This window comes from Sapajus apella, unplaced genomic scaffold, assembly GCF_009761245.1.
Source record: "Sapajus apella isolate SASKATOON/1434 unplaced genomic scaffold, GSC_monkey_1.0 scaffold159, whole genome shotgun sequence".
Taxonomy (NCBI): Eukaryota; Metazoa; Chordata; class Mammalia; order Primates; family Cebidae; genus Sapajus; species Sapajus apella.
In genome coordinates this window covers 1,756,179-1,781,746 of record NW_022437099.1, presented here as the reverse complement: position 1 = coordinate 1,781,746, position 25,568 = coordinate 1,756,179, and the positions used below count along the sequence as shown (strand labels likewise).

Here is a 25,568-nt window from a genome sequence, read left to right as displayed (position 1 = left end):
GACACTTCCATAAATAGGATTGGTCCTGTTAAGATCTGTATTTCTTCTTTCTTTTCTTTATTTTGAGACAATATCTCACTCTGTTGCCCAGGCTAGAGTGCAGTGGCATGTGATGTTGGTTCACTGCAACCTCTGCCTCTTGGGTTCAAGCAATTCTCCTGCCTCAGCCTTCAGAGTAGCTGAGATTACAAGTGTGCACACCATACGTGGCTAATTTTTTTTTTGTATTTTTAGTGGAGATGAGGTTTTACCTCATGTTGCCCAGGCTGATCTCGAACTCCTTACCTCAGGTGATCTGCCTGCCTCAGCTTCCCCAAGTGCTGGGATTACAGGGATGAACCACTGTGCCCAGCCTAAGATCTCTTTGTTTTTTGTTTGTTTGTTTGTTTTTAGATCTATATTTCTTATTCTTCCACCACTTGCTTTTGGCTTATGGCTGAAATTGTAAACATGGAGCTTTATGTCTTTATGTGAAGGTGGTGTTCTTCTGGAAATGCCAGTATCCCTGGGGTGGATCTCATGTGAAACAAGCACTTTACCAAGACATGAGATATAAGTTTGCTATCCAGGAGATTTTGAAAGGGGAGGGAGTATGGGCAAAATCCTGAGCACAGGTGGTTAGACTTTACTGATAAACCGGGTTGGCAGTATCGGGGTTCTGAGAATGCATTTGAATGAGACCCACTCCTCTTACGGAGGCCAAGGATTTATCAGGAAGGTGATAAGAGAGCTGCAACACATCAGTTTTGGACCCACTGCATCACGTGTGGTGCATTGGTTGACTGTAGGAGCTCTAGAGCGTTACAGAAGGTCTCGTTCTTTGATGATGCATAAAGATTTGGAGCATAGGTACCCATGAACTGCAATAGTGATACTTATCAGCATGTCACCTGGTGTTTTATTGTCGTTTCACTTTAAGAATGTGCCATGTGATTGTATTTCTAATTCTTTTCACTCTGGAATTCTGCCCTTACCGTATTACTATTGAAAAGCATCTCAGGTTTCATTTCACAATGTGCACATGGAGTTGGAAGGAGTTCAACAGACCGACAGTTTTTCTTTATCAATCGGCGGCCTTGTGACCCAGCAAAGGTATTTAAAAGTTTGTATTCTTTGATTCTTTATGCCTTTGACTTTTCATTGACAACTTTTTTTTCTGATATAGGCAGTTTACATGGAATTTGGGACTTTGAGCAACGTGGCTGTCACATTATCTTATTTTGGGCATTTACAGAAGTCTACTACAGCTGGTCCCCAGCTTAAGTGGTTTCAACTGAAGATTTTTCTGGCTGGGCGCAGTAGCTCATGCCTGTAATCCCAGCACTTTGGGAGGTTGAGGCGAGTGGATTGCTTGAGACCGGAAACTCAAGACTAGCCGGCCAACATGATGAAATTCTGTCTCTACAAAAAAAAAAAAAAAAAGCCAGTTGTGGTGGCTTACGCCTGTAATCCCAGCTATTGGGAGGTTGAGGCAGGAGGATCGCTTGTACCTGGCAGGTGGAGGTTACTGTGAGTCAACATTGCACTCCAACTCTCTGGGTTACAGAGCGAGACTCTGTCTCAAAAAAAAAAAAAAAGAAAAAAAAGATTTTTCTACTACTTTACCATATTGTGCAAGTTATTCGTGCAATAGATACTGTACTTTAAGTACCTGCGTAACCATTGTTTTTCAGTATAGTATTCAATAAATTACAGAAGATATTCAACATTTTATTATAAAATAGGTGTTTTATTTTGCCTACCTATAGACTAATATAAGTATTCTGAGGCAAGGCTAAGATAGGACATTCAGTAGCTTAGGTTATCACAAATGCATTTTTGACATAAAATATTTTCAGTTTATGGGTTTATCAGCACATAACCCTATCATAAGGCAAGGAGCATTTATCTGTGTACACTTTTTAAAATTTCATATATGTGTGTTCTTATGTGTATATATACATTATATGTGTTGTTTTTATATATACATAAATATATAAACACATATTAATTACCAGTATATTTATTATTATAAAAACTATAGTTATTTGAATAAATTAAACATTTTATAACATTCTGTGTCATCTTTCAGTATAGACTGATTACATGGTTTCTATATTTTCTATGGGTTTCTGTATATTCTCTTTCTTCTTTCTACTTTCCTAGGAAAGAGAGGGGTTGGATTACTTCTGCCTCAAATTTAAACTGATCATTTTGATTTGGTTACATGGGTTTTTCGAGTTTGCAGCTTAGCAGCACAACATTATACCTCAGTAGTATTTTCTGGTTTTCTTTTTTTTTTTTTCTGAGATGGAGTCTTACTCTGTCACCCAGGCTGGAGTGTAGTGGCGTGATCTTGGCTCACTGCAACCTCTGCCTCCCAGGTTCAAGTGATTCTCCTGTCTCAGCCTCCTGAGTAGCTGGGACTACAGGCGCGAACCACCATGCCCAGCTAATTTTTGTATTTTTAGTAGAGACAGGGTTTCACTATGTTGGCCAGGCTGGTCTAAACTCTTGACCTCGTGATCCACTCGCCTTAGCCTCCCAAAGTGCTGGGATTACAGGTGTGAGCCACCATGCCCGGCCTATTTTCTGTTTTTCAATAAGAGTTTAGAGTTCACTTGTAATCTGCCAGATGTGGTTCAATTTCTAGATTTTGTAGCCTATATTGTGATTAATAATTATTAATTATAACAATGTGATATTTTGGTTTATTTCTAATGACATATGTCATAAATATGTTTCTATGTACATTGAATGTGTTTTATGAACCTTTAAGCTGTGCCTGCATTTCACTAAAATTTCCTGTAGAGTGACTTTAGGTTGGAAAAAGATTTAGTTTTAGGAATCCATGATTAGAAATATCACTTTGAGGGGTGTGAAGAAACTTTTGGTGATGGATATATTCTTTATCTTGATTGTGGGGATAGTTTCACAGATATTTGTGTATATATGTCAAAACTTATTAAATTGCACACTTTAAATATGTGTAGTTTATTCCATGTCAGTCATAGCTCAGTAAAAGCTGTTAAAAAATGTATCCTAGCCACATGTAGTGGCTCACGCCAATAATCAAATACCAGCACTGTGAGAGGCTGAGGCAGGTGGATCACCTGAGATTGGGAGTTCGAGACCAACCTGACCAGTATGGAGAAACCCTGTCTTTACCAAAAATACAAAATTAGCCAGGTGTGGTGGTGCATGCCTGTAATCCCAGCTACTCTGGAGGCTGAGGCAAGAGAATTGCTTGAACTCGGAAGGTAGAGGTTGCAGTGAGCTCAGATTGCGCCATTGCACCCCAGCCTGGGCAATAAGAGTGAAACTCCATCTCAAAAAAAAAAAAAAAAAGAAAAGAAAAGAAAAGTATCCTTAGGCCAGGCATGGTGGCTCACTCCTGTAATCCTAACACTGAGAGATTGAGGTGGGTGGATCAACTGAGGTCAGGAATTCAAGACCAGCCTTACCAATGTGGTGAAACCGTGTCTCTACCTCTACTAAAAATATAAAAATTAGTCATGGTGGCATGTGCCTGTAATCCAGGTAACTCTGGAGGCTGAGGCAGGAGGATCACTTGAGCCTAGGAAGTTGAGGCTGCAGTGAGCCGTGATTGCTGCATTGCACTCTAGCCTGTGATAAGGCGAGACCTTGTGTCCAAAGAAAAAAAAAGTATCCCTTTCTAAGAACATGCTGGTTGGTTAGAATAGCATGTTGTTAGAATGTTGGGGGCCAGGAACATTTCTTGTTTATTCTTTTTTATTCTTTGTATTTTGTGCAGGTCTCCAGACTTGTGAATGAGGTCTACCACATGTATAATCGAAATCAGTATCCATTTGTTGTTCTTAACATTTCTGTTGATGCAGGTGAGTTCCACTGGCATTTCAGTACAACTAGTGACTAATGCCTCAAAGAAGAAAATGAAATTATAAAGCTCTGCTATGATCGGAATGAGATAACAATTTAGGGCCATGTAATTTTTTTTTTTTTTTTTTTTTTGGAGATGGAGTCTTGTACGGCCCCCCAGGCTGGCGTGCAGTGGCATGAATCTCAGCTCACTGCAACCTCTGCCTCCCGGGTTCAAGTGATTCCTCTGCCTCATCCTCCTGAGTAGCTGGGATTTCAGGCACTCGCCACCATGCCCAGCTAATTTTTTGTATTTTGAGTAGAGATAGGGTTTCACCAAGTTGGCCATGCTGGTCTGAAACTCCTGACCTGGTGATTCGTCCGCCTCAGCCTCCCAAAGTGCTAGGATTACAGGCATGAGCCACTGTGCCCTGAGGTAATTTTATTTTTTTAAACAGAGTTCCCACTTTCTACTTGAAACTATGTTAATTGTATTATTGGGACAATGTAACTTTTTTTATGTCAACCAAGGGAGAAAGTAGACTAAATGTTCTTCCTAATTTCAGAAATAATTCATTTCATATAGAATTTTCTGATTGTTGAAGTTCTGGTTTATTGACATTCACTATTTTTTCTAGGTACTTAGAAATACATATGCACATACCCTAAGAAATACCTTCTCTCCTCTCTCTCTCCCCCTCACTCTCTTATTCTTTGAGATGAGGAAATAATTTTGTATTCTGCTCTTTGTCCTTAGATGTGAATGCTTTCTTTTCCATGTTATTAAAAATTAATCAGAAATGCGATTTTAATAGGTGAATTATATTCCAATGCATGGTTATACTTTGATATTTTAATTTTTAAATTTTTCAAAATATAAGTTGTTTTTAGTTTTTGGAAATTATAAATACTGTTCGTATAATTAAATCATTATCTACATCTTTATTTCTTTTTAATTTTTTAAATTTTGAGACAGAGTCTTTTTCTCTCTCCCAGGCTGGAGTGCAGTGGTGTAATCTCAGCTCACTGCAACCTCTGCCTCCTGGGTTCAAGTGACTTTCCCATCTCAGCCTCCTGGGTAGCAGGGATTACAGGTGCCTGCCTCCATGCCCAGCTAATTTTTTGTATTTTTAGTAGAGATGGGGTTTGCCATTACGGCCAGGCTTGTCTCAAACTGCTGACCTTAACTGATCTGTTTGCCTCAGCCTCCCAGAGTGCTGGATTACAGGCGTGAGCCAATACGCTTAGCCCACATTTTCAATTATTCTTTTTTTTTTTTTGAGACGGAGTTTCACTCTTGTTGCCCAGGCTGGAGTGCAATGGCGCGATCTCGGCTCACTGCAACCTCCGCCTCCTGGGTTCAGGCAATTCTCCTGCCTCAGCCTCCTGAGTAGCTGGGATTACAGGCATGTGCCACCATGCCCAGCTGATTTTTTGTATTTTTAGTAGAGACGGGGTTTCACCATGTTGACCAGGATGGTCTCGATCTCTTGACCTCGTGATCCACCCGCCTCGGCCTCCCAAAGTGCTGGGATTACAGGCGTGAGCCACCGCGCCCGGCCCATTTTCAATTATTCTTAAGATAAATTGCTAGAAGCAGAATTACTGGGTCAGTGAATATGATAATTTTAAGGCTTTTTTTTTGTGATGGAGTCTTGCTCTGTTGCCCAGGCTAGAGTGCAGTGGCACGATCTCGGCTCACTGCAACCTCAGCCATCTGGGTTTAAGCAGCTCTCCTGCCACAGCCTCCCAAGTAGCTGGGACTTCAGGTGAGTGCCACCACGCCCAGCTAATTTTTTGAATTTTTTACTAGAGACAGGGTTTTACCCTGTTAGCCAGGATGGTCTCAATCTCCTGACCTCAGGTGATCCGCCTGCCTCAGCCTCCCAAGATGCTGGGATTACAGGCATGAACCACGGCGCCCGGCCCAAGACTTTTCTATATTGTATTCTAGACTTACCAATTTACACGCCTACCAACAATGTACTAGGAATATAGTTGTTAAGCTAAATTCAATAGGGGATAAAATATCTTATTTTAGTTTGCATATTTAAAATTATTTTTACGTGTGTGTTTGCTTTTCTTTCTCCAATTTACCTATTAAAGCCCTTCTATATTTTGTCTGTTGAAAAATTATCTTTTGCTCATTTATTTGAAAAAGCTGATTTTATAACTTATGATTCTTAATCTGGACACTGTAATATTTTTAATAGTACTTTGATAGATACAAGTGAATGAAATAATAGATGGGAAATATCTATTGTTAAAAGTGAATTTGGCTGGGTGCAGTGGCTCATGCTTGTAATCCTAGCACTTTGGGAGGCCAAGGCAGGGGGAATCACTTGAGGTCAGGAGTTTGAGACCAGCCTGGCCAACATGATGAAACTCCGGTCTTTATTTAAAAAATACAAAAATTAGCCAGCATGGTGGCACGTGCCTGTGATCCTAGCTACTTTGGAGGCTGAGGCAGGAGAATCACTTGAACCCAGGAGGCAGAGGTTGCAGTGAGCTGAGATTGGGCCACTGCACTCCTTCCTGGGCAACAGAGTGAGACCCTGTCTGAAAAAAATGAATAATAATAATAAATAAAATGAGGCCGGGTGTGGTGGCTCACGCCTGTAATCCAAGCACTTTGGAGGCCAAGGTAGGCGGATCACCTGAGGTCGGGAGTTCAAGACCAACCTGACCAACATGGTGAAACCCCATTTAAAAATAATAACAGGCCGGGCGCGGTGGCTCACGCCTGTAATCCCAGCACTTTGGGAGGCCGAGGCGGGTGGATCACGAGGTCAAGAGATCGAGACCATCCTGGTCAACATGGTGAAACCCCGTCTCTACTAAAAATACAAAAAATCAGCTGGGCATGGTGGCGCATGCCTGTAATCCCAGCTACTCAGGAGGCTGAGGCAGGAGAATTGCCTGAACCCAGGAGGCGGAGGTTGCGGTGAGCCGAGATCGCGCCATTGCACTCCAGCCTGGGCAACAAGAGCGAAACTCCGTCTCAAAAAAAAAAATAAATAAATAAAATAATAATAATAATAATAACAAATAAAATGAAAGTGAATGTAAACATAATAAGTGTGTTTTCTTTTTTTCCTTAGAATGTGTTGATATCAATGTTACTCCAGATAAAAGGCAAATTTTACTACAAGAGGAAAAGCTTTTGTTGGCAGTTTTAAAGACCTCTTTGATAGGAATGTTTGATAGTGATGTCAACAAGCTGAATGTCAGTCAGCAGCCACTGTTGGATATTGGAGGTAAGAAAAGTACTGTGTACAGCCAGCTTCTAAAGCTTTTAGCTAATGTGTTTCCTTATTTTTTCCAAGGTAAACTTTTTTTTTTTGAGATGGAATTTCGCTCTTGTTGCCCAGGCTGGAGTGCAATGGCACAATCTCGGCTTACTACAACCTCCGCCTCCCAGGTTCAAGTGATTCTCCTGCCTCAACCTCCCAAGTAGCTGGGATTACAGGCATGCGCCACCACACCTGGCTGATTTTGTATTTTTAGTAGAGATGGGGTTTCTCCATGTTAGTCAGACTGGTCTCGAACTCTCAACCTCGGGTGATGTGCCCATCTAGGCCTCCCACAGTGCTGGGATTACAGGCATGAGCCACCACACCCAACCCATAAACTTTTTTGGATGTGAAACAAAGTCTCTTATATTATTTTGTCATTTTTTAATGTTTTTATTGAGACAGGGACTTGCTCTGTCGCCCAGGGTGGACTGCAGTGGCGCCATCATAGTTCACTGTAGCATTAGATTCCTGGGCTCAAGCCACCTTCCTACCTCAGCCTCCCAAGTAGATAGGACTACAGGCACGTGCCACCATACCTGGCTAATTTTAAAAATTTTTTATAGAGACAGGGTCTCACTTTGTTGCCCAGGCTGGTCTCAAACTCCTGGGCTCAAGTAGTCCTCCCACCTCAGCCTTGTAAAGTGCTGGAAATACAGATGTGAGCCACCATGACTAGCAACCTATTTTAGGTAGAGGTTGTGTCATACTAGAAAGTATGTAGCTGCAGATTTAAGGTCATCTATTTATAAAGAGGCATGAACACACAGAGGAATATGTAGTAATGTCTTTTTTTGGCTATAATGGTACCTCCAGTTTTTTGTCAATTGTAAACAGATGATGTAATATAAGATATATGATTAGAAGATTCTACAGTGACTGCATTTTAACTCCCTTGTCATGTTTTTCTTTTTTTTTTTTTGAGACAAATGTCATATGCCAGTGCCTGAGCCCTATCACTTTCATTGCCACCTACTTGATGGCTGTCTGTGTAGCCACGTTATCTTCTTCTCTCAGATAGGACAACCCTGATTCATAAACCTTATTATTAACGAAAATAATCCATTCCTAATTAACTCAATTAACCACCTAGGGATCCATAGCATCTTTGCTGGATTTCTCATTGCCAACAGTATTAATCCTGCTTCACCCCTTCAAACAACTGTGCCACTCCATCCTAAACTCACAGCCCTAGGTGTAACCATCTTGGGCCTCTTGCTAGCAATAGAGCTTAATCTTATAACTAATAACCTCAAACTTGAACACCCATTACACATATTCAACTTCTTTTTTTTTTTTTTTTTTTTTTTTGTTTGAGACAGAGTTTCACTCATGTTACCCAGGCTGGAGTGCAATGGCGCAATCTCGGCTCACCGCAACCTCCGCCTCCTGGGTTCAGGCAATTCTCCTGCCTCAGCCTCCTGAGTAGCTGGGATTACAGGCACGCGCCACCATGCCCAGCTAATTTTTTGTATTTTTTTAGTAGAGACGGGGTTTCACCATGTTGACCAGGATGGTCTCGATCTGTTGACCTCGTGATCCACCTGCCTCGGCCTCCCAAAGTGCTGGGATTACAGGCTTGAGCCACCGCGCCCGGCCGCAACTTCTTTTAACATACTAGTTTTTATTCAGCCACAACCCACCGTTCAACCCCCCGACTCAAGCTTATCCACAAATCAAAATATGGCTTCATTTCTACTAGACCTAATTTGATTAGAAAAGTCTATACCAAAAATGATTTCACAAACCCAAATTTCAGCCTCCATCACCACATCTACTCAAAAAGGCTTAAACTTTATTTCCTCTCTTTTTTTATTCCACCGATTTTAACTTTACTATTGATTGTCTAACCTGTTACCCCGAGTAATTTCAATTGCAACATAAATACTTACAAATAGTGGTCAACCAGTAACCACCATTCATCAACATCCATAACTATATAAAGCAGCCACACCTACAGAATCCTCATGTAATAATCCCTCCCCTCCCCCTCAAAAATTATTCAACTCCCCACGCTATTAATCATGATTACTACCCCATCGTATTCAACTATCTACCAAGCCAACACTAGTTCCATTAATAATCCTAATAATAAAGCCCCTCAAATGCCAATACTTGACCCTCACGTTTCAGGATATTCTTCAATAGCCATTGCTGCAGTATAATCAAAACCAATCATCATACCACACAGATAAATCAAACAGACCATTAACCCCACGAAAGCCCTGCCAAAATTCAACACAATACCACAACGCACAGTACCACTAATAGTTAACCCTAGACCTCCATAAATAGGAGAAGGCTTCGAAGATAAACCCGCAAATCCTATAACCAAGAGAATACACAATAAAAACATAGCATATGTCATTATTCCAACGTGGACTATAACCATGACTAATGATATAAAAAAACATTGTTGTATGTCATCTGTAAGGATACTAATGACCAATACCCGCAAAACACACCCATTAGCAAAAAATATTAACCACTTATTTATTGATCTTGACACACCATCTAACATTTCTACATGATGAAACTTCTTGGTGCCTGCCTAATTCTTCAGATCATCACAGGACTATTTTTTGCCATGCACTATACACCGGACACCTCAACCGCCTTCTCTTCAATCGCTCATATCAACCGAGATGTGTACTACGACTGAATTGTCCGCCATTTCCATGCTAACGGCGCCTCAATATTTTTTATTTGCCTCTTCCTACACGTTGGATGAGGCTTATATTATGAATCATTTATATTTCTAGAAAGCGGAAATATTGATATTATTCTTCTACTCACAATCATAGCAACAGCATTTATAGGCCATGTACTCCCACGAGGCCAAATATCATTCTGAGGCACTACAGTAATTACAGACCTATTAGCCATCCCATTGGATCTGACCTTGTGCAGTGAATCTGAGGTGGATTCTCAGTTGACAAAGCCACCCTTACATGATTTTTTGCCTTCCATTTCATCTTACCTTTTTTTCTTTTCTTTTTTTTTTTTTTTTTGAGACTGAGTCTCTCTCTGACCCCAGCCTGGAGTGCAGTGATGCAATCTCAGCTCACTGCACCCTACGCCTTCCAGTTCAAGTGATTCTTCCACCTCAGCCTCCTGAGTAGCTAGGACTACAAGCGCACATCACCGCGCCCAGCTAATTTTTGTATTTTTTAGTAGAGATGGAGTTTCACCATATCGGTCAGGATGGTCTTGATCTCTTGACCTCATGTTCCGCCTGCCTCGGCCTCCCAAAGTGCTGGGATTACAGGTGTGAGCCACCGCACTTGGCCTCATCTTACCTTTTATTATTGCAGCTCTAGCAACTGTTCACCTTCTATTTCTACGTGAAACAGGATCTAACAACCTTCAGGGATTTTGCCAAACCCTGACAAAATCACTTTTCACCCTTAATATACAACTAAAGACATTTTATGTTTAATTTTTCTCCTCTTCCTTCTAATCCTTGTACTGTTTTCACCTGACCTCCTGAGCGGCCCAGATAATTACACTTTAGCTAACCGTCTCGATACTCCACCCCACATTAAACCAGAGTGATATTTTTTGTATGCATATGCAATTTTATGATCCATCCCCAACAAACTAGGAGGCGTCCTAGCCCTCATATTCTCCATTCTTATTCTAGCAATTATTCCCGTACTTAACACATCTAAACAACAAAGTACAATATTCCTGCCATTAAGTCAATGCTTATTCTGAATCCAAGTAGCCGACCTAGTTACATGTACATGAATTGGATGTTAGCCGGTCGAATACCCTTTTATTGTCATCAGACAGACTGCATCTATTATATATTTCTCTACCATCCTTATCCTCATACCACTTACTACCCTAATCAAAAAGAAATTACTTAAGTGAAAATGTCCTTGTAGTATAATTCAATACTCTGGTCTTGTAAACCAGAAATGGAGATCCCTTCCCCAGGACAATTCAGGAAAAGAGCGTTCTCATTTCACTGTCAACACCTAAAGCTGAAATTCTAATTAAACTACTCCCTGAACTTTTCTCTAGATGCATTTTAACTATTATGTTAGTATTAATGAGTTACCACTAATACATTAGTGTCTTTATGTACTTCGTGCATTACTGCTAGTCCCCATGAATAATACATAGTGCTATATATGCTTATTCGTACATAGTACATTTACCTATGAAAATACATAAAAACTTCCCCAACATGCATGTAAGCATGAATTAACACATCTTCACATCAACTGTTACCACCCAGATTATCTAGACCTTCTCCACATGGATATTGACCCATACTAGACCTCCTTAACATTACATAGTACATATTGTCGTTCACTGGACATAGTGTATCCTAGTCAAGGAATTTCTCACCAACGTGACTATCCCCTACCAAATTTTGGTCTCTTAATCTACCAACCTCCAAAAAATCATCATTCCACTTGGGTGTGTTATCCTCCTCACTTCAGGCCCATAAAGCTTAGGGTGACTAATGTGAAACTATACCTGGCATCTGGTTCTTACGTCACAGCCATAACACTAAGATCACCCATACATTCCTCTTAAGTAAGACATCTCAATGGTTCAGAGACTATCACCCTATTAATCAGTCACAGGACCACTGCCATGCATTTGGTATTTTTATCTTTTGGGAATGCCCTTGCTCAACATTGTGGAAGGCCTGGTCCCTTCCAAATCAACTGTAGATGAAATTGGATGTGATTCCTACCAAACCAGTTAATAATCACGCCTATATTGCATATTCCGAGCTAGCATTACAACCATAAGGTGTTAATTAATACATGCTTGTAGGACATAGTAATTAACCAATAGGTACATACGCCAGCACATGTATGCCTACTTTTAACAACTTCTTTCAAATAAAAATCCACAAACCCTCCTCCCATCTCTGACTTTTTTCTTCAATCTAAATTAATGTACTCTCGTAAACCCTGAAAACAAGAGACGAAATGCAACCTAATCAAAACCCAGAGATTATATTTTAGCTGTAACTGTCTCAACAGCTACCTCTCAATTGATGTTATTTTCCTAAAAATCCTAAATCCCTCCTACTAAATTAAAACTCCATCTTGTATAATAAATGCAACAGCTAATTTCTATCCCAATACTATAACACCTTAAATATACCCTTCTTAAAGTGCTACCCCATGTCTCATATTCTAAATCAACCACACCCTAACTTTCAATAGCATTCTTGGCCAGGTGTGGTGGCTCACGCCTGCAATCCCAGCACTTTGGGAGGCTGAGGTGGGCGGATCACCTGAGGTTGGGAGTTCAAGACCAGCCTGATCAACATGGAGAAACCCTGTCTCTATTAAAAATACAAAAAAATTAGCCGGACTTGGTGGCACATGCCTGTAATCCCACCTACTTGGGAGGCTGAGGCAGGAGAATCTCTTGAACCCGGGAGGTGGAGGTTGCAGTGAGACAAGATTGTGCCGTTGCACTTCAGCCTGGACAAGAGCAAAACTCTGTCTCAAAAAAAAAAAAAAAAATAGCACTGTTAACCAAACCTCTGTCAATTCAATTTTTAATATCCTAAGCCCCCAGAACCATATACAGTTATTTACTTCTATTTTCCTTCTTCCTATTTTTTAGCTTTACATTTATATGTTACACAGTTAATGTAGCTTAACTGTTCAAAGCAAGACACTGAAAATGTCCAGATGGGTACACACCACTCCATAAACAAATAGGTTTGGTCCTGGCCTTTTGTTAACTTTTAGTAGATTACACATGCAAGCATCCCCGTCCTAGTGAAAATGCCCTCTAGATCACCCAGATCAAGAGGAGCAAGTATCAAGCACCCTTAAGTGCAGCTCAAAACACTTTGCTGAGCCATATGCCCACAGGAAACAGTAGTGATAAACATTTAGCAATAAACAAAGGTTTAACTAAACTATACTAATCTATAGAGTTGGTCGATTTCATGCCAGCCACCGCGGCCATACGATTAACCCAAGCTAACAGAACTCAGCATAAAGAGTGTTTAAGGTCTGCCCTCAATAAAGCTAACCTCCATCTAAGTTGTAAAAAACTCCAGTCGAAATAAAATCTATTACGAAAGTGGCTTTAGTACCCTCAAGACACAATACCTACGACCCAAACTGGGATTAGATACCCCACTATGCTTAGCCCTAAACTCTATTAGTTATATCAATAAAACCATTTGCCAGAATACTACAATGCTTATAGTCAAGCAACAGCTTAAAACTCAGAGGACTTGGTGGCGCTTTATATCCCTCTGGAGGAGCCTGTTCTATAATCAATAAACCCCGATACATCTCTCCACCTCTAACCTTCAGCATATATACCGCCATCTTTAGCAAACCCTAAAAGGGTCATAAAGTAAGCATAAGTATATACATAAAAACGTTAGGTCAAGGTGTGTAGCTCATGAGGTGGCAAGAAGTGGGCTACAATTTCTAACCCTTAGAAAATCTCATGATAACCTTTATGAAATTTAAAGATCCAAGGAGAATTTATCAGTAAACCAAGAACAGAGTGCTTGGTCGAATAAGGCCATGAAGCATGCACACACTGCCCGTCACCTTCCTCAAATGTTCTTTTAGAAATTATTGCTACTAAAAAATTCTATACACACATATAGAGGAGATAAGTTGTAACATGGTAAGTATACTGGAGAGTGTGCTTGGACAAACCAAAGTGTAGCTCAACCTAAGGCACCCAGCTTACACCTGGAAGATTTCGTCACGACCTGATCACATTGAGCCAACTCTAACCCTAAATCTCACTAAAAATATTATCAAATTATCTTAACCAAACCATTTACCTTAAACAAAAGTATAGGCAACAGAAAGTCTCACCCTGGTGCAATAGAGATAGTACTGTAAGGGAAAGATGAAAGAACTAAATCAAGCATTAAAAAGCAAAGACAAACCCTTTTACCTTCTGCATAATATATTAACTAGAGAACCATAGCCAAGTCCCATGAAACCAGATGAGCTACTCAAGGTTAGCTAAAAGAGCATACCCATCTATATGGCAAAATAGTGGGAACATTTATGAGTAGTAGGGACAAACCTACCAAGCCTGATGATAGCTGGTTGTCCAGACAGAATCTTAGTTCAACTTTAAACTTATCCACAGAATTAGTTAATATCCCTGTAAGTTAACTGTTAGTCTAATGAGGGACAGTTCTTTAGACCCTAGGAAACAACCATTCTACAGAGAGTAAAAAGTATTATCATCGTAGTTGGCCTAAAAGCAGCCACCAATTAAGAAACCCTTCAAGCGACGGGGCGCGGTGGCAGCTCATACCTGTAATCCCAGCACTTTGGGAGGTTGAGGTGGGCGGATCATGAGGTCAAGAGATCGAGACCATACTGGCCAACATGGTGAAACCCCGTCTCTACTAAAAAAATACAAAAATTAGCTGGGTGTGGTGGCACGCGCCTGTAGTCCCAGCTACTCGGGAGGCTGAGGCAGGAGAATTGCTTGAGCCCGGGAGGCGGAGGTTGCAGTGAAAAAAAAAAAAAAAAAAAAAAAAAAAAAAAAAAAAGAAACCCTTCAAGCTGAACATCTAACTATCTCAAATTCTATTCATTCTGCTGAACTCCTAACATCACATTGGACTAATCTATTGCTTGATAGAGTTTCGCTCTTGTTTGCCCAGGCTGGAGTAAAATGGTGCGATCTCAGCTCACTGCAACCTTCTCCTCCCTGGTTTAAGAGAGTCTCCTGGCTCAGCCTCCCAAGTAGCTGGGATTGTAGGGGCCTGCCACCACGCCCGGCTAATGTTTGTATTTTCAGTAGAGATGGGATTTTTCCAGGTTGCCCAGGCTGATCTCAAACTCCTGAGCTCAATCTATCCTTCAGCCTTAGCCTCTGAAAATGCTGGAATTTCCTGACTTCTAACAGTATAGTGTAATCTGTTTTTAATTTGAAGTCATTCAGTCTGTACTTTTCTCTGATTTGTTTCTTTCTCTCATTATTTTGTTTGTGAGATTCACCCAAGTCATACGGCAAAATTCTTTCATTCATTCACTATACAGTGTTCCATTATAGTCAAATATCATAATTTATTTGTGAATATTTGAGTTGTTTTCAGTTTGGGGCTATAATGAAGAACGCTGTCATGAACATCCTCATCCACATCTTTTGATGAGCATAGATAGGCACTTTTTTTTTTTTTTTTTGAGATGGAGTTTCACTCATGTTACCCAGGCTGGAGTGCAATGGCGCGATCTCGGTTCACCGCAACCTCCGCCTCCCGGGTTCAGGCAATTCTCCTGCCTCAGCCTCCTGAGTAGCTGGGATTACAGGCACGCGCCACCATGCCCAGCTAATTTTTTGTATTTTTAGTAGAGACGGGGTTTCACCATGTTGACCAGGATGGTCTCGATCTCTTGACCTCGTGATCCACCCACCTCGGCCTCCCAAAGTGCTGGGATTACAGGCTTGAGCCACCGCGCCCGGCCTCTTTTTTTTTTTTTTTTTGATACTGTTGCCCAGCTGGAGTGCAGTGACGTGATCTTGGCTTGCTACAACCCCCCTTCCAGGCTCAAGCAGTTCTCCCACCTTAGCCTCCCTAGTAGCTGGGATTATAAGTACCTTCCACTATGCCTGGCTAATTTTTTGTATTTTTAGTAGAGATGAGTTTTCACTATGTTGATCAGGCTGGTCTTGACCTCCTGACCTCAGGTAATCTGCCCTCCTCAGCCTCCCAAAGTGCTGGGATTACAGTGAGATTGAGACACTGTGCCTGGCCGATAGGCACTGCTGATAGGAGTAGCTATGCTGGGTTGCAGGTGTGCATACATTCAGATTTAGGAGGTACTCCCAGAGAACTTTCAAAGCAGCTGTACCAGGTTCATTACTACCAGTGGTATTTAAAAATTCCACTTGATCCTGAATTTTGTTAGCATTTGTTGTTTTTTTAATTTTACCTATTCTGGTGAGTATATGGCCAGATCGTATTTTGTGTGTGTGTGTGTGTGTGTTTGTTTCTGAGACAGAGTCTTGCTCTGTCGCCCAGGCTGGAGTGCAATGGCACCATCTTGGCTCACTGCAACCTCTACTTCCCAGGCTAAAGGGATTCTTGTGCCTCAGCCTCTCAAGTAGCTGGGATTACAGATGTGCCCCACCACACCTGGCTAATTTTTGTATTTTTAGTATAAATGGGGTTTTGCCATGTTGTCCAGACTGGTCTCAGATTCCTGGCCTCATGCCATCCGCCTGCCTTGGCCTCCAAAGTGCTGGGATAACAGGCGTGAGCCACCACATCTAGCCGATATTATAGTTTTATTTTGAACAATGAACTGTGTTCATCTGTTTAATTAGCATGTGGCTCTCCTCTTTTGTGAAGTGTCTGTTCACGTAAGTACATCCTCTAACCATTTCAGGATAGTCCCTGACCCTCTTCTCCATTCATGTTTACTTAGGTAACTTAATGAAAATGCATGCTACGGATTTGGAAAAGCCCCTGCCAGAACAGCAGGATAATTCTCCTTCATCAAGGACTCGAGAAGAAAAAAGGGATGTGTCCATTTCCAGACTGCGGGAGGCCTTTTCTCTTCATCACACAGCAGAGAACAAGTCTCGCAGCCTGAAGACTCCAGAACCAAGAAGGAGCTCTCCAGGGCAGAAAAGGGGTATGCCATCTTTTAGCACTTCAGATGCCATCTCTGACAGAGGCTCCCTGGGACCTCAGAAAGAGGCAGCGCGTTCCAGTGCGGGACCCAGTGACCCTGCAGACAGAGTGGAGGTGGAGAAGGACTCTGGGCATGGCAGCACTTCCGTGGATTCAGAGGGGTTCAGCATCCCAGACACAGGCAGTTACTACAGCAGCGAGTGTGTGGCCAGCTCCCCCGAGGACAGGGGCTCACAGGAATCTGTGGACTCTCGTGAGGAAGTGCCTGAAACTGACAACCCTTTTTCAGATGTGGACTGCTGTTTAAACCAGGAAGATACTGGATGTAAATTTAGAGTTTTGCCTCAGTCACCTAATCTTGCATCCCCAAACACAAAACGCTTTAAAAAAGAAGAAATTCTTTCAAATTCTGACATTTGTCTAAAGGTAGTAAACACTCAGAATGTGTCAGCCTCTCAGGTTGATGTAGCTGTTAAAATTAATAAGAAAGTTGTGCCCCTGGACTTTTCTATGAGTTCTTTAACTAAACGAATAAAGCAGTTTCATCATAAAGCAAAGCAAAGTGAAGGTGAACAGAATTATAGGAAGTTTAGAGCAAAGATTTGCCCTGGAGAAAATCAAGCAGCTGAAGATGAACTAAGAAAAGAGATAAGGTAAAGTTTTAATTTTTTAATTTTAAATTTTTATTTATTTATTTATTTATTGAGATAGAGTCTTGCTTTGTCACTCAGGCTGAATGCAGTGGTGTGATCTCAGCTCACTGCAACCTCTGCCTCCCAGGCTCAAGTAATTCTCCTGCCTCAGCCTCCCAAGTAGCTGGGACTACAGGCTCGTTCCACCACGCCCAGCTAATTTTTGTATCTTTTTTTAGTAGAGGTGGGGTTTCAGCATATTGGTCAGGCTGGTCTTGAACTCCTGACCTCGTGATCCACCCTCCTTGGCTTCCCAAAGTGCTGAGCTTATAGGTGTGAGCCACCTCGCCGGGCCTATTTTTATTTTTTTGAAATGGAGTCTCGCTCTGTTGCCCAGGCTGGAGTACACTGGTATGATCTTGGCTCACTGCAACCTCCACCTCCCAGGTTCAAGCAATTCTCCTGCCTCTGCCTTCTGAGTGTCTGGAATTACAGGTGTGCACCACCACGCCTGGCTAATTTTTATATTTTTGATAGAAAGGGGTTTCACCATGTTGGCTGATCTTGAACTCCTGACCTCGTGATCTGCCCACCCTTGCCTCCCAAAGTGCTAGGATTACAGGTGTGAGCCACAGCTCTTGGCCAGGTAGTTTTTTCTTAAAAGAGTATTTCGAAGCTGGGTACAAGTGGTTCACACCTGTAATCACAGAACTTTGGGAGGCCGAGCCAAGGAGGGAGGATCACTTGAGCCCAGGAGCTCAAGATCAGCCTGGATAACATAGGGAGACCCCATCCCTACAAAAAAATTGGCTGGGCACAGTAGTGCCTATTGAAATTCCAGAATCTGTGCCCAGTCACATGCTGTTCTCTGTGGCAGGACATAGACTTCAATAACATGGAAGACTTGGGTCTTTTAGGCCAGCACCAGCTTTTGAGAAGATGATCTATGTTCTGGGAACCAAGGCATATTCAGACAGTTCCTGGGAGAGCCTAGAATCAGCCCCAGGGGAGGTGAGATTTGTGCTGGTTTCTGGCATGCTTCTGAGATGTCCTGTTCCTTCCCTCCTGCGATGTGAGAGTCCCTGCATCATCACTCACTCTGGCAGCTTCTCTCCATCCAGCAGGCTACAGCCACTCCTGCTCCAAGGAGGCCTGAAGCTCAACCTGAGTGGGTAGGGGCCTTTTACAAGAGTTTCTTTTGTGAGCACTCTCCCTCTTCCCTAGAGGTAGTAGCATTTTCCATTCCTGTATTTCCTAGCATAGTAGTTAACCACCTTTTACTAGTTTGTAATGCTTTATTATACATTTTTCCTCTTCAGGCCTGCCATGGTGGCTCACGCCTTGTGATCCTAGCACTTTGGGAAGCTGAGGTAGGAGAATCACTTGAGGCTAGGAATTTGAGACCAGCCTGGGCAATATAATGAGACCCCATCTCTAAAAAAAAAAAAAGAAACAGATTAGCCAAGTATACTGTTACATGCCTATAGTCCCAACAGGAGGCTCACTTGAGCCCAGGAGTTCGAGGCTGCTGTGAGCTATGATCATGCCATTGCACTCCAGCCTGGGTGACAGAGCAAGTCCCTGTCTTCCTGTCTTTTTTTTTTTTTTTTTTGAGACAGAGTTTCACTCTTGTTACCCAGGCTGGAATGCAATGGCGCGATCTTGGCTCACCGCAACCTCCGCCTCCTGGGTTCAGGCAATTCTCCTGCCTCAGCCTCTTGAGTAGCTGGGATTACAGGCACGCGCCACCATGCCCAGCTAATTTTTTGTATTTTTAGTAGAGATGGGGTTTCACCATGTTGACCAGGATGGTCTCGATCTCTAGACCTCGTGATCCACCCACGTCGGCCTCCCAAAGTGCTGGGATTACAGGCTTGAGCCACCACGCCCGGCCCAAGTCCCTGTCTTAAAAAAAAAAAAAAAATCCCTGTTAAAATCACTGGTGTGATTTTTGTCTCTTGATTGTACTCTGACATGTCAGAACGTGTCAGACTCTCAGGTTGCTGTAGCTGTTAAAATTCGTAATGGAATTGGTACCAGGAGACAGACCCTCAAAGATAGGATTTGGGGATTGGTTTGGTTATGACTTGGACTTGAGCTCTGTACTGAGTTCCTCGCCAGTAGGAAATGTGGGTTCAGTAATCCATGGCATGTAGAGGCCTCACAGTTCACCAAACTGTCACCTGTGGTTGATTGTGATGATCATGAGCATGGTGGCATGGGACTGGGTCTTCCTGGAGCATTTATAGAAAGAAACAACAGTCTCAGCTCCTTTTTTTAATTTTTTTTTTATTTTTGAAACAAGAGTTTTTTTTTTTTTTTTTTTGAGATGGAGTTTCACTCATGTTACCCAGGCTGGAGTGCAATGGCGCGATCTCGGCTCACCGCAACCTCCGCCTCCTGGGTTCAGGCAATTCTCCTGCCTCAGCCTCCTGAATAGCTGGGATTACAGGCACGCACCACCATGCCCAGCTAATTTTTTGTATTTTTAATAGAGACGGGGTTTCACCATGTTGACCAGGATGGTCTCGATCTCTTGACCTCGTGATCCACCCGCCTCGGCCTCCCAAAGTGCTGGGATTACAGGCTTGAGCCACCGCGCCCGGCCATGTAACAAGAGTTTTGCTCTTTCACCTAGACTGGAGTGCAGTGGCATGGTCTCAGCTCACTCCAACTTCTGCCTCCTGGGTTCAAGCGATTCTTCTGCCTTAGCCTCCCAAGTAGCTGGGAGTACAGGTGCCCACCATGACGCCTGGCTAATTTTTGTATTTTAAGTAGAGATGGAGTTTCACCATGTTAGTCTTGAAATCCCAACCTCAAATGATCCGCCCACCTCGGCCTCCCAAAGTGCTGCGATTACAAGCATGAGCCGCTGTGCCCAGCCTAATCTCAGCGTCTTTCATCCTCAGTTCAGGCCACCAGGTGAGACCCAGAGAACGTCCGTGGCTGCTTTCACAGTCATTTCTTGTAGTCACAGCGATAGTAATGAGGAAAATCCATTTTCACCAGGTTTGATTGTGTGAGACTGAGAACTACAGTGTCAGTTTCTCATGTGAAGGTTAGGGGTGGTGTCCATCTTTTGTCCAGATTGATTAAGATAGTGTTTAATGGCATTAGGTGTTGAAGCCCCCAGCAAAAGACCCAGTGTTGGGCCTGGCAGAGAGTAGAAGGATTGATATCCAGCATTGGCAAAAAGGTATTCTTAGACACTGTTGGTGGGAGTGTGAATTTTCACAGATTTCCCATCAGAAAGTACGTATGTAATCCTGCCTCTAGGGTCTGTCTCACAGAAATATACCCACAGGTGAGTAGGTTTATGTACAGAAGTATTTGTTGCAGCTTTGTGTGTACTATTGAAATTGGAGACAACTGAAATGTCCTTTATTAGAGAATTTATCAAATTTTGGTACATCCATGCAATGAGTTCCTGTATGGCCATTACAAAGAATGAAGTAGGACGGATGCAGTGGCTCACGCCTATAATCTCAGCACTTTGGGAGGCCGGGACAGGTAGATCACTTGAGGTCAGTAGTTGGAGACCAGCCTGGACAACATGGTGAAACCTCATCTCTCCTAAAAATAAAAAAATTAGCTGGGCATGGCGGAATGTGCCTATAGTCCCAGCTGTTCCGGAGGCTGAAGCAGGAGAATCGCTTGAGCCGGGGAGATGGAGGTTGCAGTGAACCGAGACTGCACCCCTGCAGTCCAGCCTGAGCAACAGAGCGAGACTCTGTCTTAAAAAAAAAAACAAAAAATGAAGTAGATCTATGTGTACAGATTTGAAAACATCTCTCAGATGTGTTAAGTGATGATAGTAGTACAGTATGGAGAATTAAGATTTCATTTTTGTTTTTTAAAATTAAAAAAATTATATAGGGCCGGGCGCTGTGGCTCACGCCTGTAATCCCAGCACTTTGGGAAGCCGAGGCGGGTGGATCACGAGGTCAAGAGATCGAGACCATCCTGGTCAACACGGTGAAACCCCGTCTCTACTAAAACTACAAAAAATTAGCTGGGCATGGTGGTGCGTGCCTGTAATCCCAGCTACTCAGGGGCTGAGGCAGGAGAATTGCCTGAACCCAGGAGGCGGAGGTTGCGGTGAGCTGAGATCGCGCCATTGCACTCCAGCCTGGGTAACAAGAGTGAAACTCCGTCTCAAAAAAAAAAAAGAATATATTTCATTTAATTTCTTAACAGTAGCAACTGATGTCTTCTCCGGAAAGTTGGATGAGTGAATAATTTTTTTTTTTTTTTTTTTTTGAGATGGAGTCTGGCTCTGTTGCCCAGACTGGAGTGCAGTGGTGAGATCTCAACTCACCACATCCTTTGCCACCCAGTTCAAGTGATTCTCCTGCCTCAGCCTCCCGAGTAGCTGGGACTACAGGAGCGCACCACAAATCCTGCCTAATTTTTTTTGTATTTTTAGTAGAGACGGGTTTCACCGTGTTAGCCAGGATGGTCTCTATCTCCTGACCTCATGATCCATCCACCTTGGCCTCCCAAAGTGCTGGGATTGCAGGTGTGAGCCACCATGCATAGCCTGGATGAGTGAATAATAAATGCTATCTTTAGAAGGCGGGGTGGTTAGGGTCTTTATTTTATGGTTTTGCATTTTTTTTATTACAGTGTTCCATAACAAAATCAGAAAAATAATCTTGTAAAATGTCTCATAATTAACATTTTCTACCTGCAGTAAATCAATGTTTGCAGAAATGGAAATCATTGGCCAGTTTAACCTGGGATTTATTATAACCAAACTGAATGAGGATATCTTCATAGTGGACCAACATGCTACAGATGAGAAATATAACTTTGAGATGCTGCAGCAGCACACCGTGCTCCAGGGGCAGAGGCTTATAGCGTGAGTTCCTTTCAGTGTTGATTCCCAAATTCCCCCTCAAATTTCAGATCTAACAGAGGCTGAGGCCGGAGGGTTGCAAGAGGCCTGGAGTTTGAGACCAGCCTGGGCAACATAGCGAGACCTCGTATCTACTTAAAAAAAGAAGAGATCTAGGAAGGAGGGATGTAAAAAATAAAAAAAGATCTAATAGTTGGCTGGGCACGGTGGCTCACACCTGTAATCCCAGCACTTTGGGAGGCCAAGGCGGGCGGATCACCTGAAGTCAGGAGTTTGATACCAGCCTGGCCAACATGGTGAAACCCCATCTCTACTAAAAATACAGAAAAGTTAGCTGGGTGTGGTGGCACACGCCTATAATTCCAGCTAATCAGGAGGTCGAGGTAGGAGAATTGCTTGAACCCGGGAGATGGAGGTTGCAGTGAGCCAAGATCGCACCACTGTACTCCAGCCTGGGCGTCAGAGTGAGACTCTGTCTCAAAAAAAAAAAAAAAAATCTAGTAGTTTATATGTGTCTGTATATATGTATATGTATATATGTATTTTTCTGTAAGTATTCATATAGCAGATTTTTATACTTTTTACATAATAATAGTGATAGGATTTATTGAATGCCTAGTATCTACCAGACACTTGAAATAATGCATGTATATTAGTTCATTTAATCCTCAAAAACCTATGAGGTTGTTACTGTTACCTTTGCCATTCCACAGGTGATAAAACTGAGGAATGCACAGAGAGGCCAAGTAACTTGCCCAAGTTCACACAGTTAACATGTTCTCTAGGTATCAAACCTCTTTAGCTATTGAAAATGTGGATCACTGGTTAGCCAGACGATCCTTTTCATGAGGGCAGTTTATAGTACAGAGTGTTAGTATAGATAGTGTATGGAATATGTGTGTTCAGAAAGACAGCACAGCCTCTGCACCAGTCTTTATTTACAGTAGAGTAATCAGTCAGCAGTCAGATAGTCACTGCAGATTGGGTGCAGGGGCACACGCCTGTAATCCCAGAGCTTCGGGAGGCTGAAGCAGGCAGATCGACTAAGCTTAGGAGTTTGAGACCAGCCTGGACATCGTGGTGAAACCTTGTCTCTACAAAAAATAAAAAAATTTGCTGGCACGGTGGCTCACGCCTGTAATCCCAGCACTTTGGGAGGCCGAGGTGGATGAATCACGAGGTCAGGAGTTTGAGACCAGCGTGACCAACATGGTGAGACCCCGCCTCTACTAAAAATACAAAAATTAGCCAGTTGTGGTGGTATGTACCTGTAATCCCAGCTCTTCAGGAGGCTGAGGCAGGAGAATCACTTGAACCTGGGAGGTGGAGGTTGCAGTGAGCCATATATATATATACACATACATATATATATATAATCTTTAGCCAGACTTGATGGTTGTATGCCTGTGGTCCCAGCTATTTGGAAGGCTGAGGTGGGAGGATCTTTTGAGCCCAGGAGGTTGAGGCTACCATGATTGTGCCACTGCACAGCACTCCAGCCTGGGTGACAGCATGAGACAGTGAGATTCTGTCTCACAAATAAATAAATAAAATATAAAAATTATTTTAAGATAGTCACTGCAGAATTTTGTATTTCTCTCTCCTCTGCCAAACTGAATGTTTTGCCCGGACTGCTTTACAAAGGTCAGGTGTGATAGTATATTATGTAAAACGAAAGTCTTGTCTTAAGCAAAGTTATAAGAAGAGGAGTTTTATCTGGGAAATTCAACCACGTAGAGAAGTAAACTCAGATCTCAACACGTATATCCCACATGTAGAAATGTGCCACTGAACAGCTGAAAAAACCTAACTAGTTTACTCAGTACTCTTTCCTGTGGAATGCATGAACTGTTTCTATTCTCAGTAGGAGTCAATGATAATAATAAACACAGTAAGATACTTTATAATCCTGAGATATCCCTTCCCTGTTCCTCTTAATAGTGGTCTTGGTTTTTTGTTTTGTTTTGTTTTTTTCTCTCCTTTGAGACAGAGTTTCATTCTTTTGCCCGGGCTGGAGTGATTAAGTGGCGCAATCTTGGCTCATTGCAACCTCCGCCTCCTGGGTTCAAGTGATGGTTGTGCGTCAGCCACCTGAGTAGCTGGGATCACAGGCGCCTGCCACCATTACCTGATTAACTCCCACTCATCCCCAGACTCAGCTCAAAGGTCACTTCCTTACCCCAGGGTGAAGTCTCACTTATGACACTGGGTGCTTTTTCTAAACTCCTGGCCTCAAGAGATCTGCCTGCCTTGGCCTCCTAAACTTCTGGGATTGCAGGCATGAGCCACTGTGCCCGGCCTGTAGCTACTTTGCTAAAAAGAACTTTAGGAAAAGCAAATTAAAAGGAACTTCTCGGGAAGTTTTGTGACACTTAGCTGAATAGTGTTGTTACTAATGTTGTTATTTTGAAATGAATTCAAAACATAGTATTGTTTTAATTTTATTTCTGCTTTATAGCTAAATGTTTGACTTCAGGATATGGTTTGAATCATTTTTGTGTTTTTTTGTATTTTTAGTAGAGAAGGGGTTTTGCCATGTTAGCCAGGCTGGTCTCAAACTCCTGACCTCAGGTGAACCACCCACCTCAGCCTCCCAAAGTGCTGGGATTACAGGCGTGAGCCACTGTGCCTGGTTGAGGCCTTGTATTTTTTAGCCATGCGGCAAAGATAACCTCTCGTCTGTGACATTTCAAGTTGGCCCAGGTAATCACAGACCACTTTGGATTCCAGATGGACCACACTTCAATCTGAAAGGATAAGACCCAATTCCACCCTGCCCTGCCAGCCCTTGCATATGGTGGCCCTGTTGACCTCTTTAGCTTTTCCCATCCCTCTTCTCCTTGTTTCCTGTACTCGAGCCTCTCGGGCTGTCTTTCTTTTTCCCTTGGTGGCCTGAGGAATCCCTATGTGGCCACTAAACAGAATGAAGGATATCTTTATGTGTGGCTCTGCACACATCAGTGGTCCACCCTAGGGCCTGACACAGATTGTCATCTCTGCCTAGATCATTTGTCCTGCACCCTGCACCCATTTCTCCCCCATTACCTGATTAACTCCTACTCATCCCCAGACTCGGCTCAAAGGTCACTTCCTGACCCCAGGGTGAAGTTTCACTTAAGACACTGGCTGCTTTTTCTTCCTGATCTTCCTGTCATCTGTCATCATGATCGACTTGCCTGAGTATTTGTTCAATGTCTTTCTTCCCCAGTAATCTGTTGGCTCCAGGACCAAGCCTATGTTTGCTCACCGGCTGTCTCCTGCCTTTAGCAGTGTTTGTCTTATCCAGCGCTCAGGACCAGGTGCAGTGGCTCACACCTGTAATCCCAGCACTTTGGGAGGCTGAGGTG

At 42.6% G+C, this 25,568-nt stretch overlaps 1 protein-coding gene across 2 annotated transcripts in view; it reads left to right on the top strand.

Moving 5' to 3' along the window:
* PMS2 (PMS1 homolog 2, mismatch repair system component) overlaps positions 1 to 25,568 on the top strand; it is a 45,278-nt gene that overhangs the window by 13,770 nt on the left and 5,940 nt on the right. For both annotated transcript variants that reach the window (XM_032266499.1, XM_032266497.1), the window contains 5 exons: positions 993 to 1,092; positions 3,755 to 3,839; positions 6,921 to 7,076; positions 16,523 to 17,384; positions 22,057 to 22,224. In XM_032266499.1, coding sequence (XP_032122390.1) covers positions 993 to 1,092; positions 3,755 to 3,839; positions 6,921 to 7,076; positions 16,523 to 17,384; positions 22,057 to 22,224 — 1,371 coding nt within the window. The remainder of the gene's footprint in view (positions 1 to 992; positions 1,093 to 3,754; positions 3,840 to 6,920; positions 7,077 to 16,522; positions 17,385 to 22,056; positions 22,225 to 25,568) is intronic.